Genomic DNA, 14,730 nt, shown 5'->3' on the forward strand with positions numbered 1-14,730 from the left:
CTATCGTTATTTGGTACTCTGCAGATTAAGATTTTACACAGGAGATATAAAGAAGCTCATAAAACACAATGCATCGCTGCATTAAATCATCTGAGAGCATACAAAGTAACATGGACCATAAAATGGTGCTTTGCATCAAAGATTTATCACTCTGAGGTTTTATAACAAGCACTTATACTATTAACACATTTTGCTGTCAGTGCATGTGTACTTTTACATATTTAATTTTATTCTTTTTATGTAAATAAAGAATCTGAGCACTTTTTCTACCACTGTCTGAGTAACACATGTAACTCATTTAAAATTAGATTTAATTTAAGTAGCCTTTTGATGCACAAATTAAAAATTACCAGTTGTCCCACTATTAGCAGTCTCAGCAGGTAAACTGTGAAACGTCCTGCTTGCTGATCACTAGAGGTTGAAACATGAGTTAAAGCTTTTATGTAAATGTTGTCTAATTGACTGAAGTTTGTGTTAGTGGCTGGTAAAAGCAGGATTTCGCTCAGTAGCTTAATGCTGAATCTGAGTCTACTGAAGGCACCTTGACTGCAGCGTACAGCTTCATTTATATGGAGAGGCAAAGATGTTCTCAACGTGCAGGCATACAAAACACTATCTCATGGACTTAAAATCTAGCAAAAACTTCAAAGGTGCGAATTAATACATGAGCTGCTGCATCATTGTAATAAAATATGTTGCAAGGCTTTCTGGACTGGTCATGTTCTGGCCAGTGAAGCTCACAGAACACCTTAGTCTAGGGTGACCTCATGAGGTAACAATATTTTACACAGCTTGCTTCATGTGCAAAGTTTGATACATGTTCAACAGAGGCGCAGCATCGTAAAATCATTTTATTTTATTGTAATTCTCAATTGTTTGCTGCCTAAGATGCAGTATGAGAGCATAATGACTGCACAGTACGCCTGCATGCGTAAAAGTACACTGTTGTGATAGGAGAACATTTTTGGGCCGCAAACCGCATCCCAGTCCTCTGTGTGAGGCGGTGTTATACAGTCGGTGTGTGCAATGTTTTCTCAGCAGTGTGGTGAACTCCGCGGGGTCAGCGAGGCCCCTCATATGGCTGGGAATGGGCAGGCACTGGCAGTGAAATGCACCATGTCTGCAAGTCAGAGGACCACCAACTGCTCCACTCCTCAAACAGAGCTGAGGAGGGCTCTGAACTTCACACACAGATGGTATCAAAGGCATGTGCGAACAGCATGATGAGCATCACAGAGAATATAAGGTCGACACGTCGTGTTGACAAGACTATCATCAAGTACTTTCTCGGCGTACCAACGAGCAGATATTGTTTGTTGACTCTGCTGATGCAAACAAATAGGCCCATGTATGAACACACACACAGGAAAGGGGGCAAACACGCATGCATGTTCACACAGAGGGGAAAGAGTTGCCTTTGTGTTTCTACACTAGCAGGGATGTTATTTTATTGAAACTGATAACTTACACACAAAGGCACATTCTGCAGTTTGCAAAGGAGGAAGGAAGCAGATCAGGAAGGAAACAGGTGCTCTTCATTGGTGCATGTGAAAATACAAAAAACGGGATCCAGGAAGTCTTGCTTAATGTTAAATGGTGCAGATAACCAAAAACCAAGAAACTCCATCCTCATATGAAATAGTGTATTGTAATACTAGAGTTATACTTTTTCAGCATGTACAAGGTATATTTTTATTTCAGAGACGCCCTCTCTGGGTTATGTACCAGGCCCCAAGAGATGGAAAGATTGCCACCTACTGAAGACTTACAGTCAATATGCATGGGTTGCTTTTCTGTCTTATACTCAAAGATAGATAGATAGATTTGCCCACTTTAGAGCATGATGACATGTAAATGTAAATGCAGTAGACTAGGGATGATGCTTCTCTTATTGCATTTTAATAGTGTTTTTTTTTTTTTTGTAGTTAAATCTTTGAAAGTGAAACGTTAAACAGCTTTTCCATTTTCATTTTAATATGGCCATCGAACACCTGTATGAGTGTGTGAAAATGAAAACGATAATTGGATAATTGCATTTTCATTTTTACCCAAATACACACACATAAAAGGCCAATTATGATGCTAATGTAGAATTACATTTTTAAATTTGCATTAGCATTTTAATATAGTTCCTTATGGGCTTCCATAGTACCGCATGCCTTGGTTTTTGAATGTCTGTGCCATTCAATATCAAGCAATAAGCAAGACTTCCTGCATCCTGGTTTTTTTTGCACATTCTGTGGGTGTGCACAGCATGTCCTATAGTCAGCTTACACCCCCTGTAAATTAAAAGTCAGTACAGTTATTGGACAGGAGAAGCACGTGCACAAAAATGGCATGGTTTAATCCAGCCAGTGTGCTACTGAATCTGCCTGGGAGGAAATGGTCTCAGCATGCCCAACGTGGAATTTCCTCAAATATATCTTAAAACTGGACTTTAATGGATGATGAAGCGTAAAATGAATTGCACTTTGTTTTATATTGGTCTTTACTGTGCATAACTATCCAAGAAAGAGGTTATTCAGAGGACATTTTGACTTATCACAGATGTAAATAATAAAATCAGTGATGGCTGTGAGCTGCTTCAGTTTCGGGGTCCTGGTACTGTGCATACTGTCGCACTGTCATGGCTCACTGGCACACTTGCATAGAGCAGAACCAGCATTTATGTTATCAGTTACACCTGCGCTTTTCCTACTATGGCAAGTCAGTTAGTCCCCTATGAGAAAGGCCCGTGCGCAATCAAATCCATCAGTTTGTTCAGCACAAACTCAATGACAGGAACCTGTCAGGTAAGCAGACTGAAGGATGCAAAGTGCAAGACAACAAACGGTTTAGGATTCAATTGGCCATCCATCTCCTCTATCTCTTCTTCCACCTCATTTGCACTGCACCCCAGGCCCGTGTTCATGAATACAAGCCGGCATTCATCAGTTATCCCAGAAAATGAGTGAAAATCTAAGAATCACTTGTCCCACAGCAACGGTGATACAAAATATACTGTGGTCTTTTACATTTTGCATTCTGCATCCAGTCTTACATAAACAAACCTCTGGGTGGTTGTCTTGTCTCATCCATACGGAGGCGCCTTTCTCTGCACATGTACACAGTGGTCAGGATACAACAAATTTGTTGTACATGCTGCATTTCGTTCCAGTGATTTTCTTCCATTCAGACCATTTAGCTATAAATCAAAGCTTGAACAAAATGCAGTGATCCAGAGAAAACAGTTCATTTGGCAACATGGAGGACTAGTTTTCTGGAACACTTCAATAGACAGGATTTGGTGATTGGAGCTTCTTGTTAAAACCTGTTATGGCAACACACAGAGGTATGCTTAAAAGGGAATACATGCTTTAAAAAGTGATCAAGTTCGGAATTGTTATGGTGCATGCACCTTAGGCTGATTTGGGAAGACTTTTGAGCCTCCAGTTTACAAACAGTCAAACGTTGCCATCTAGTGGTCACTGAAGCTTACAGCATAAAACACAGGAGAATGATGAGATCTGCAATCAAGAGGATGCCATGCAATGTATTTTTTATTAAATCTAATAAGTGCCAAGCAATACATAGTGAAGATTATACTGGAAAAAAACAGCCGCAAAAGACCCACTTTACAACCCCCAACCATCACATTAAACATACCTAAACAGCATCTGTTTTCCATCAGCTGGTAAATTCAACTACAACATTTCTTACAACACTAGAGAAAGGCATATTAAATGCTGATTTGCAGTATTCTCACAGATAAGCACAGACTGGAAAAGCTCATTTTCTCTTCTAAATACAGAGCTCGATGAAAGCTTTCTTTCCATTGACACTTCAGACAACCCGTCAGTCCCCTCGTGTGTCTCACACTTCATGTTTGTTGCTCACGGTTGACTTAACACGGCTCCCTCTGGGGCGCTCTTGAACACACATGTTGCTCAAAACTTCCTCGGCTGCTGGATGAAAAAGGTCCGGGGCGAGTGGGACTTCTCCACTGCAGGTCGCACCTTGCTGTGCCTCACACTCACGGGCGTCTCTGGAAAGTCATGGCTCAGCTGCAAACACGTCAGGCAGTTTATTACTACCCACAAGGCACTGGGGCATGAGAGGCAACTAAATAATCCAGTTTGAAACTTGTCGTGCAAAGTTATAAACGGCTTTTTAAAAAAGGGACTGTTGATGTTTACCTTGTCAAGAGTTCCTGCCAGAAGAATACCGACTTGTTGCATCCTGTTGGAGGTGGCGAGGGACCTGCTGCAAGATCACAGGCTTCAAACAGGAGTTTCGCTTCAGTTTAGAGCAAATTGCAGTAATGCTGCTGGGTACTCTAACATCCTAAGGTTTGAAGTAACATCCATTTTCATGTTCTTTGAATTGAAACTTCAAATAAGGGCTGCAACTAACAGTTACTTTCATTATCGATTCATTTTTCTTAAAGGCTAAATCAAATCCTGACATTCAAAAAGCTGCAACCAGCAAACGTTTGACATTTGATCTTTTATTAAAAAAGCTGGCTATTCATTTTCTTCCCATCAACTAATCATGACAGCTCTACTTCAAACCCATTTCTTCCATGCTGTAGATGCAGCAGACTGGGCTTACCTCAGTTTATCAGACCTCTTGGTCTCCTTCTCTGGAGTCCCATGGGTGGCACTCTCTTCCAAGCTTTTCTTGGCCACCCGTTTACCTCCCGCCTTCACTGTTGACCCAGAGAAGAGAGGTTATCTGAAAAAGCAGTATTCTGTATGCACCTGTGTTTGGCAGGGATGCCACCGCTGAAAACAAAATCCTCCATGAAACAACCTTCAGCCGAGAATCCACAGCAACAACAGTCTGAACCATTTGAGGTAGGACTGCTTTTGCTGTGGTATAGTGTTGTTAAAATACTAAACAGATGGTCAAAGAATGATAGCAGGTCATTGCTCTATAGTAACTTCAGCAGCCTACATCTTAAACAGTTGCTTGCAAGCTGGGGGGGTCAGGGATAATCTGAGAGGTCACAAGCGGATTAAAACAGGAAGAAAGAAAAATACTTTCCTCATGCAAAACTGCATTTTTCTCATTTTTCATGATGTCTAATTTTGAGGTCCCACTTTTAAACGCTCTTTAGGCTCCTAAAAATTATTACAGTGAAACGAAAATAACAAAAGAAAGCGACGCTTTGGTTCAGCTACTCATGTACACACTGATGTGGGGTCACACAAGTAGACTTCGCTTCATTTTTAAAGGAGTCACGAGAAAAAGAGCCACAGACTCAAAAGCTTTGACATGCAAAATAAGGCTATTCATCCATTTCAGCATTTTCACATAAATTAAGTGCAATGCTCACTTAATACATGCACGCAAAAAGTACGCAATTACAAAAACACCTGCAGTAAAGAGTCAGTTTAAAGTGACGCTGCATTATTAATGTGCAAATGCAAAGGAATACAGGCACCACAACAAAACAAGAGTTAACCACAGCGCAGGATGTTGCGTTAAGTTGTGCAAATCTGCGGGTTGAAGCAGCGGGAACACCGTGTCACTTTCCTGAGGCCTGCGGGAAAACAAAAGCATGTGGCTGAAAATCACGGCGGCACAAGCCCAGCCAGGCAGTTATCACGGAAATCAACAAATCACTTGGTTTCCCGAGGCAACCAATCAATCAATCAACATAAGAGGAGAAAAGAAGTGGATTAAAGTCCCTGAAGAGGAGTTTGGTCCCGACGTGCACGGACCTGTGCCTGGGTCGAGCGGTGAAGAAAAACAACAACGCTTTGGTTAAAAAACACAACAGAAACAAACAAGTGCGTGAAGTGAGAGTGAGCAGCAGTTTACCTGCTGGAGGGTGGCCAGCCTTCAGCAGAGGAGGCTCCTTCGACCCGCATTTGGACAGCTGCTGCACCATTTCTACAAACTTTTCCGGAGAAAACGCAAACAGGGAGCAAACTGTGCTGAACGCCCACTTCGCTGCTTTTATTCTCAAAGGCAGGCGACGTCAGTGTGTCTGCAGGAAGCCGGAGAAACGCCTGACTTCACTGCTCTCACTGCTGTTCATCCTCAACTCGTGAAGTGACACTGACACAGATTCACCATTTACTACAATAAACGCCTCAGAAATACGTGTTTGTGTGCATCAATTTAAACAGCTCTGACTTAGATTTTATCTGCCTCTTATTTTGAAAAGCTCGGGAGCCCATAACTCCACCCGCCACACAACTGCAATAACAACAGTGTGAAGTTTAATGCTGTTTAACAGTTATTTTAGGCAACTGCTCTGAAACTGTCAATCAATACTTATATAAATATAAGTATATAAAGTCAGCATATGAAGTATATTGTATATTACATGTATAAAGTCAGTAGAATATGCAGTACTGTGCATCTTGAAACACTGATGTCAGTGTAGATCTGCACTGTGGGGTTTATTTTCTTCATACTTTCATGGTTTAAACTAAAGGTCTTCTAGATCTTCACAGGTGGATCCAGTTTATTCTGGCTGCATATTGTCGTTTTTTTTAGAGCTTCTCGTGCTTCAAAGTGCCGTTTACCTTGGTGATGTCCAAACACACAGGTGAGTCAGGAGGAGGGCAGTCAAACTGTGTGCAGAAGAAGAAGCACATTTGGCTTCCAGCCTGCTCCTACAGTTACACAAAATACAGATCGTTTGTGTCTGCAAAGTGTCCTCTGTGGCTTCACTGCAGGTTGGAGCAGGGTCACTTAAATAGCTAAAATCCTCTCAGAGGTTTAAAACTCAGCTGTGCTATGGTCAAGGTTTTTTTTTTTTCAACAGTCTGCATGACAGATGTCCATGTGGAGTAAACTGAGGATCCTTTTGCATTTCTTTGACACAAAATGCTTTCATTGAGCGCATTGAGCTGTTTTCTCGTTTCAGCTCACCACCACCAAAACATTTATTTCCACTCCAGGTCTTAACCTGACATCACACAGAGTTCATGCGATTTGCTGCATTCTGTTACATCTACATATAAAAATAAATGCAAAAAATTCTCCCGGTAGAGACGTACAACAGAGTGTCTGTTTTCTTTCCTTGATGACCTCTATGACTTGTGCCAGGTGAGGCATCCTGAACTGTATGGGACGATGTGATGTTTCTCTTCTGATCAGACTCGTTTACAGCCCATTCAAGCATGGTGTTACTTTTTCCTCCACCTTCCTCTCCATTTCTCAACCCCACAGAGATATTCATCTCCTCGTGGAGGTGGAAAGTTTAAGACCAGCAGCCACGTGATCAGATGTCCCTCTTGGGCGAAGTGAATGCTGGATGTTTGGACTTTCCTGCAGAAGATTGCCAGTGATGGGTCGGGCTAGATTCTCTCCCAGGTGGATCACAGGAGAAGACATGAGGCTATAAAAGTATGAGAACTATAAAAGTATGACGTATAGTTTTGTACTGCATCGCTGAAATGACTTAAATTTCATGTAGTACATTACTCTCTGCAAGAATGGCAACATACAGCCAACGTAAGCACACTGCAGCATTTCTGTGACATATACTGTTGCACTATCCATTCAAACATGCAAGTGATGTCTGTGTTCTGGTGCAAGAGTTGATCCTGAGACAGGTGTGAAGTGTTTTGGTTGCATTAGTGCAACCTGTTGTGATGAACCCCATGTCATTAAAAAGAATTGTGTATTATTCATTTACCTACAGACTACTAATATCCTCTTAAAAGGGCATGTGAAAATGTCAAGTGCTGTGTTACTCCTCAGACTCTTCGCAGTCTCCTCTGCCATACCATTGGCTGGTAAATGCAGGGATTTGCAGCCAATCACAGACCATTTGGGTTATATGAAGTGAAGGCTGAAGAGCTGCACATCTGGTCCTCATGGCCTTTTCGTCATTGTTTGGACATTGAGTGCAGAATCAGTCCCTCGGTCATTGTTTCCTTTGTGTAGCCGGGGAGTTTGGTTTAATACTGCAAAGTGACATTTTCTACTTTGCTAGTGTGATTTTATTTACTTTTTAATCCAGAGCTAGTTTGTTGTTTTGGCCGGGTCCTCCGTGAAGTTTAACTTAAGCTTCCACATTTGGCAGCAGCCTTACCTTCAAATCCCTCACTGTTAATACATTTACACTGTGTGTTTGCACTCGGTGTCAGTATTTGGAAAGAACCCCTTTTTGAAATATTTTTTTTTGATCCCAAGGGAATAGCTGATTTGCCACAGTGTAAGCACAGGGTCACCGACTGATCATTGTTGGTAGGATTCAGCGTTCTGCTGGGGGCGCCTCCGCAGTGCAGTTTTATGAAACACAGGTCCGCTGGTTCAAAGAATGTTTGTGTAAATACAAGTTAATGAAACATTTTGTCCCACGGGAGCCGAAATAACTGCAGAGAAAAACCTTCAAAAAGAGACAAGTGTTTGATTTCTCCTCTGCATCTCCCCGCATCCACATTTGTTTGTGTGCACAGAAAGGCAGTAAACAGGGAGCGTGAGAGATGTTTGCTCTGTGGCTGTGAACAGACGCAATTCCACAAGGTGTTTAAAAAACAAAACTGACCTTTATTATTTTAGCATGGTTGTGTTATGATGCCATCTGTGTCCACATATTTCTTCATATATTTATATATCTATAGAGATTTTAACATGGCACAAGTTTGTTTTTTAACCAGTGCTGATGAGTGTAAACCAGGTAACATGTTGTTTTTTTTCTGTATTTACAATAAAATGAAAGAAATGTACAAGACTCCATGGCATTACACAGCTTCAACATTAAGTACAGGTACAATTTGATCCCTCTGTACAATCTAACATTAGTTTACTATCTTTTTTTTTTTTTTTTTTTTTCAACAGATATGAGTTCATGATCCATTTTGGCTTCGGCACATACATGATTCCCCATCTTGGCTCTTACCGCAGACCCTCGCTCACATGACTCACACCTTTCATCATGCTATCACAGCTAAGAGTTTCATAAAGAAAATAGAACTAACATCTAGACAGAGCAGGACGCACGTCTCCTCACGCTAGTGTCCGGTATCGTCCCTCCGCAGACCCCCAGCGTGATTCCCTCTTCCTCTTCTAAAATAAAAAAATAACTTAAAAAAAAACATTCCTTGATTTCCTTCTTTGGCACACATTCCATCTTTCCATCTGCCATCGCTCAGCTGAACTCCCCTCCATACACACACATTCACTTTACAACAAACACACTTATAAAGCCAAAGTTCATGAAAAAGTTTCAGTTCTTGTGTGCTGGCCGGCTCCTCGCCTCTGCCCCCAGCCCCTCCTCGCACCCTGAAATGAGAAATCGGGGATGTAAAGAGGTTCTCGATCGCAACATGGGACCGTCTCCACGACTATACCCAGGAGTCAGGAGAGCCGGGGTACTGCTCCGCCCTGTACGAAGGCCTCCGCGTGCTAGCGTAAAAGTCCACATAGTTGGTGGTGGATTTCAGTCCGTGAGGCTGGGAGCTGTAGTCGACCGTGGGCGGGTAGGTGATGACGTCCTCCAAGTACGGCTCGTCGTAGCCGTGGGGATGCTTCAGGTACATTCTGTACGTATCGTAGTTCCTCCGGCCCGGCTCCTCTGTATAATACACAGGCTGCAAGGAAAAGAGACAGGTCAGCTACGGTGAGCTGATTTCCACTGCAATATAAGCAAGGGGCAGCAGTGGCAGCTAACGAACTACATTTACTAAAGTTACGATCCTCACGAAATCAAAGTTACTGCTTTTGGTACTCTTCATGGTTGACATCTTTCAGCAATTCAGTGCATTTCCTTTCTGTTATGCCCTCTCTATGTGTAGCTCAATGCTAATGCTCATTAAAAGCATTCTACTGGCAAAACAACAGGTGGATTTTATTGTGAAGCACTGACAGGAAACACAGAGCATTTGTTGCTAAGGTTAGGACGGACTGCAGCTCACTGATGATGTGTCTACCGAACAAGATGTGGTCGTTTTCAACATTTCTTTTGCAGCGGAGCAGTTACTTGTGTGCATTTCCATTTTTATACTACTTAAAACTTCTGTATGTTTGTACTACTGTAAATACTGTATGTTTTACTCCACTACTATTATGTAACAGGGACAGTTAGTGGTTACTTTGCAGATTCCAATTTTCATTCAGAACTTAAGCTCTCATGATGCATCGTTACCTGGTAGCATATGAACTAACTATGTAAAATTAAAATGGTGCGCAGATATTAATTCATCATCAGTGTTAGCAATCTAATAATTTATTATGCTGCATAATAATTTAACACTAACAAGGGCCAGCAAGTGCTTTTATTTTTTGTTTTCCTACATTGTTCTACTTTTACTTGACGGAATACTTTTTGGGACATTTTGGGAAACATGCGGAGAGTTAGATAAGAGCATTGATATCTCTCTGCTCTCATGTCTGTCTGTTAAATGTCAGACTACAGCCAGCAGTTAGCTTAGCTTAGCATAAAGACTGAAAACAGGGGGACAGATCTCACCTGGGCCTGTCAAACAAGATCTGCCAGGCAGCATCTCTAAAGCTCATTAAAATGTAAAATCCTGTTTGTTAAATCTGTACAGAAACCATCGAGCTGTGGATTTATGGGGGTTTGGCTAACTAATCAAAGGACTTCAATACTTCTTCCACCACTGTCAAGAATACAAAGAAAGCATTGACAACACAACCAATCTTCCACTTGATGGCATTAAAATGACACAGCATACACTACCATCTCAGCAGCATCAGCATGATTTATCAGCCGGTAAGCTAATCAATCACCTTCTAGCACATGTCTCTGTCCATTAATGCAACAGGAAACTGCTTCAAGGTAAATGGCAGAAATCCAGAAGATAGATGGAATTGTGTTTGTCTGAAATAAATGGGATAATGAGTGTCCCCACGCATTAACTAAATGTGATGGGATGAAGGACACAAGAGAGCTCTCTCTTTGTCTCCCCCTTCTCCTCCCTCCTTCTCACCGTGCCCATTATCTGAATGGGCACACATGGACGTGTCCCGCAGTGGCAGGTGCCCGAGACGCACCCAGACCATCCCAATCCCAGCAGTCACATTCACTCTGGCTCAGACAATAGCTGATGTGCTGGGTCATTCCCAGCATCGCCGTTTATCCACAGTGGAATACGTGTCAGTCTCTTTGTATTAGTCAAGTGGGGTGGAAGAGCTGCTCGCCCCCGCCAGATCATACAGCGCTGCGCAGGGATCTCAAACAAGGGCCTAGTACCAATACTGTCAAACGTTTCCGACAACCCCCATTCCAAAGAAGTTTGGAAACTGTGTAAAACTTAAATACATAATAATCATTTGTTTACTGTGTTTCACGAAGTGTTCCCGAGTCCATGTAGTAACATCCTTTATCCAATCATGTGTTCACAAAGTGGTGAATCTCGCTCCATCCTCGCTTGTGAAGGACTGAGCCTTTCCAGGATGCCCCTTTCATACCCAATCATGATACTATCACCTGTTACCAATGGACCTGTTTACCTGTGGAATAATCCAAACAGGTGTTTTTGGAGCGTTCCACATCTTTCCCAGTCTTTAGTTGCTCCTGTAAATGTTAAACTTTATCTTGTTCAAGCTGCTTTTTCTGGAACTCCCCGCAGGAGGATCTGAGGCTCCAAGAATCAAGGACATCTTTAAAATAACTTTTTAGAAAAGCCTTTGTATTTATTAATGCTATGACCATTCTGCTTTATTTCCACTGTGTTTTATCTGTTTTATTAATATTAATATTGTTGTTGTTCTTATCTCTATTTTGGGGAGCTTTATTCCCTTTTATTTTTGCATCATTGTAAGCGTGTTATTTTACTTGCCCCAGTCCTTTCACGTTTTAATCCTGTTTCAAGCATGTGAAACACAGTAACTTTGTTTTTGTTCTGTATAAATTCAGTATTTTATTATTATTATTATTATTATTATTATCACCCAGGGCTATGGGAAACTGTGATGGGTGTTATCAACTAATTTCTGACATTTCATGGACTAAACGATAATCAGAAAATAATCAACAGATTAAACGATAATGAAAATACGCATTCGTTTCTGCCGCGGTGCAAAACTTTGTTGGTTTCCTTTTGATGTTGAGCTTCTGACTTCAAACATGCAAACTTATCAGACATTTCCACCAACAGCTGAAGCACAGTGACATCATGACAGCAATAATTAAAAATTGTACACGCACATCACTCTGTGCTACATGCTACCAGTGTGTGTTATTGTATGTGAATCCTGTGATGCTATTACGTCATTGTGATGGAAGCTATGTACTGTTGTCTACGTAAGTTGTAAACTACTGTATTAATAACTGAACTACGGTATAAATAAATAAATATTTTGCACAATCAACTTAAAAAATAAATGCACAGTTACAGACACAATGCAGAGCCAGTGAAGTAGAACCAAACATCTATGCAGAACGGCGACACTCACCTGTGTTCTTCTGGGCTCCTCTCTTGTGGGTGATGAGTAGTAATATGGAGAAGGCTGTCCAGACCCTGGAAAAAAGCCAAAATATAAGAAGCAGTTTTGTGGGACTTGCAGATACACTTCATTTCATATCAGTGAAAAAGTCAGAACATCCCCACTGGGCAAATGTCTGTATTTAGATAGAGCAGGATCAAGAAGTGCTATGCTGAGCTGGGGAGAGAAATAACACCAAATAATTGAGTTGGCCACTGCTGTTCTGTTGTTTACACAACCCATGGGATGGGTATTTTGGTTGGCACTTCATCTGACCGGTGGAATCCTGAAACACAATTTCCACTTCGCTATGCAGAGCATGGACTGTTGAGGCTGCGGCTCATTTTGTTTACTCTGCCCGCCCCCTGCGCCCGCCAACCAGCGCAGGCTGGCGAGAGCTCTCGACTGGCTGTAGTATGTCTGGGTACCCACTCACTGCCCCTGTCTGCATGCTGCGACTTGGGCCTGCTAACAATGGCATCATTGTGGAGCGTCCACCACTGGCTGGCCAGTTCGCTGTACTGCTGCGCAGACCATCACCAGCACAAAAACTGCTCTGAAGGGGTCTGAATTAAAGCAACTGACTGTCTCAGTGCTGGCAGGCTTTGGTGCAGATAAGAGAGGACTGTCTGGCATCAGCTTGGAGCTTTATGAGGGATAAAACAGATAATGCACCGCATGGAGACGACCACAGGGCAGCCTGTGATTACAGTCAGGTACAGATAGTGGATACTGTTTGAACAGGATTTTAAAGACCACTGATATGCAAGCTGTAAGTGCTCTAAATAGCTTTCAGATGTGTGCATTGTTTAAGTACCTGTATACTGGTTTTTATGGATACTGTTGTCCCCTTGGTAATTATAAAATTGCATAGTTGACTGTGCTCTCTGATAATCTCTGATAGCGTCTCTATGCTCTTTGATGCCCAGCACGGCAGGAGACGACGTGGCACTGGCAGCTGTGAGGAGGAGAAAACCACATTTTAACATTAAATTCCAGAGGTTTTCCTGTTTCACTGGCGGCGTCTATTTTCATCTGGCAGAGTCTGTGGCGAACTAGAGCCTACCAGGGTGGTTGACTGGGGACATCTGAATGGTGCTGGTAGGCAGTGTGGGTTGGGATTTGAACCGGTCCCGTTCAAGTGTTGACACTGGAGTGAGGAAATGGTTTTGGTTCCATCCATCCTGTTGGGACAAACAGGAAAAATGGTGGTTTGAATAACTAGAGCAGTGCTGGAAAACTCTGTAGCAGCTTTAAAACTGCTCTTTCATGGCTAACACATACCCTTTGGTATGTGTTAGCCATGTCTTTCTTTTCAATTAAACTCCAAACATGTTGTACAAATGTAACAATGTTGAATTAGGATCATGGACGATTACCATCAGTCTCAATGTTCTTACTTTCTTATAGATGGTGCGCAGATCCCGGTACTGCCACAGGGTGTTCAGCACCTGAGCAGTCGCTTTCACCACCTTCATAGAGTACCTGGAAAACAGACAAAAAGATAATCATGCATATTTGATTATTCCTGAATCACTTTTGTAATTGCACTGTAAATATTCCGGGACAGTTTGAACAGAGTGTCCTCAGAGTGTTTTTAACCTGACACATTGCTGAATATAAAGCAGGCTAGAAATAGCTACAGTACTGTTCCATCATTCCACAGAGACTTAAACCTCAATGCACACAAAACCACCTTCCCTGCAGCTATATTAAATGCCTGTGTGTGTGTGTGTGTGTGTGTGGGGTGGGGGCGGGGGGGAGTGTTTGTGCAGAACTCCCACTGTACAATGTCCAGGATAATCTGCACAGCACAGCCACATACTGCTGATGACCAGCAGTGCATCTGAGCATGTGCACATGTTAAATGAGAAATACATGCTGCTGTAACGTACCTGTCTCCTCGGCCCTTGGTGATGTTGACCAGCTTCTCGATGCCGCCCGTGTCGGCCAAGGCCTTGGCGTTCTCCATATTTTTGCTGGTGACCTCGTGCAGGGTGCAACAGATGGCCGCTACGGTCTCGTCCGACAGCAGGCTGGTGTTCCCCCCCGGGAGACGATTGACCAGGTCCCTCATTGCATACTTCCCTGAGAGGGAGGAGGGGAAGTGAGACATGCAGCTACCACATTATGACATTACTGTACAGCAGGTTTGTGACCAGAAGGTTATGCACGGGGGGAGGGGATGGGGTTGCCGCACATACACATTTTTTTTTTTGCATGCTACATAATGTATACGTGGATGGATAAGCCACAGTGACCTAAACTATATTTTGTTCTTTTTCTATCATGAATGATATATTAATTTTGCTTGAGACTGCAGGGAGGTAGATAGTT

At 42.4% G+C, this 14,730-nt stretch overlaps 2 protein-coding genes across 9 annotated transcripts in view; both read right to left on the reverse strand.

Annotated features, from left to right (window-relative positions):
- Positions 1–3,522: 3,522 nt before the first annotated feature.
- Positions 3,523–6,047, reverse strand: dap1b (death associated protein 1b). 2 transcript variants are annotated; one of them, XM_070976043.1, is made up of 4 exons: positions 5,806–6,047; positions 4,591–4,687; positions 4,176–4,242; positions 3,523–4,043 (listed from the first exon to the last, which is right to left on the reverse strand). In XM_070976043.1, the coding sequence occupies exons 1-4, from the start codon at positions 5,873–5,875 to the stop codon at positions 3,927–3,929; spliced, it is 351 nt and encodes a 116-aa protein (XP_070832144.1). In that variant the 5' UTR covers positions 5,876–6,047; the 3' UTR covers positions 3,523–3,926. The 2 variants fall into 2 exon arrangements, with proteins under 2 accessions (XP_070832144.1, XP_070832145.1); XM_070976044.1 differs by having other exon boundaries at positions 4,176–4,239; positions 5,806–5,964.
- A 2,432-nt stretch (positions 6,048–8,479) lies between these two features.
- pkp4 (plakophilin 4) overlaps positions 8,480–14,730 on the reverse strand; it is a 73,872-nt gene continuing 67,621 nt past the window's right edge. For all 7 annotated transcript variants that reach the window (XM_070975940.1, XM_070975934.1, XM_070975933.1 and 4 more), the window contains 6 exons: positions 14,289–14,481; positions 13,794–13,878; positions 13,460–13,577; positions 13,211–13,351; positions 12,364–12,428; positions 8,480–9,536 (listed from right to left, as the gene is read on the reverse strand). In XM_070975940.1, coding sequence (XP_070832041.1) covers positions 9,291–9,536; positions 12,364–12,428; positions 13,211–13,351; positions 13,460–13,577; positions 13,794–13,878; positions 14,289–14,481 — 848 coding nt within the window. In that variant the 3' untranslated portion in view covers positions 8,480–9,290. The remainder of the gene's footprint in view (positions 9,537–12,363; positions 12,429–13,210; positions 13,352–13,459; positions 13,578–13,793; positions 13,879–14,288; positions 14,482–14,730) is intronic.

The sequence above is a fragment of the Chaetodon trifascialis genome, chromosome 12, assembly GCF_039877785.1.
Source record: "Chaetodon trifascialis isolate fChaTrf1 chromosome 12, fChaTrf1.hap1, whole genome shotgun sequence".
NCBI lineage: Eukaryota > Metazoa > Chordata > Actinopteri > Chaetodontiformes > Chaetodontidae > Chaetodon > Chaetodon trifascialis.

What these genes read in the sequence shown, in the direction of transcription:
- dap1b (XM_070976043.1), bottom strand. Translation starts at nt 5,875, where the DNA reads ATGGTGCAGCAGCTGTCCAAATGCGGGTCGAAGGAGCCTCCTCTGCTG. An exon ending in GGCTGGCCACCCTCCAGCAG is followed by an intron (nt 4,688 to 5,805) that starts GTAAACTGCTGC and finishes CTGGGTCAACAG; the next exon opens with TGAAGGCGGGAGGTAAACGG. An exon ending in AAGAGGTCTGATAAACTGAG is followed by an intron (nt 4,243 to 4,590) that starts GTAAGCCCAGTC and finishes GTGATCTTGCAG; the next exon opens with CAGGTCCCTCGCCACCTCCA.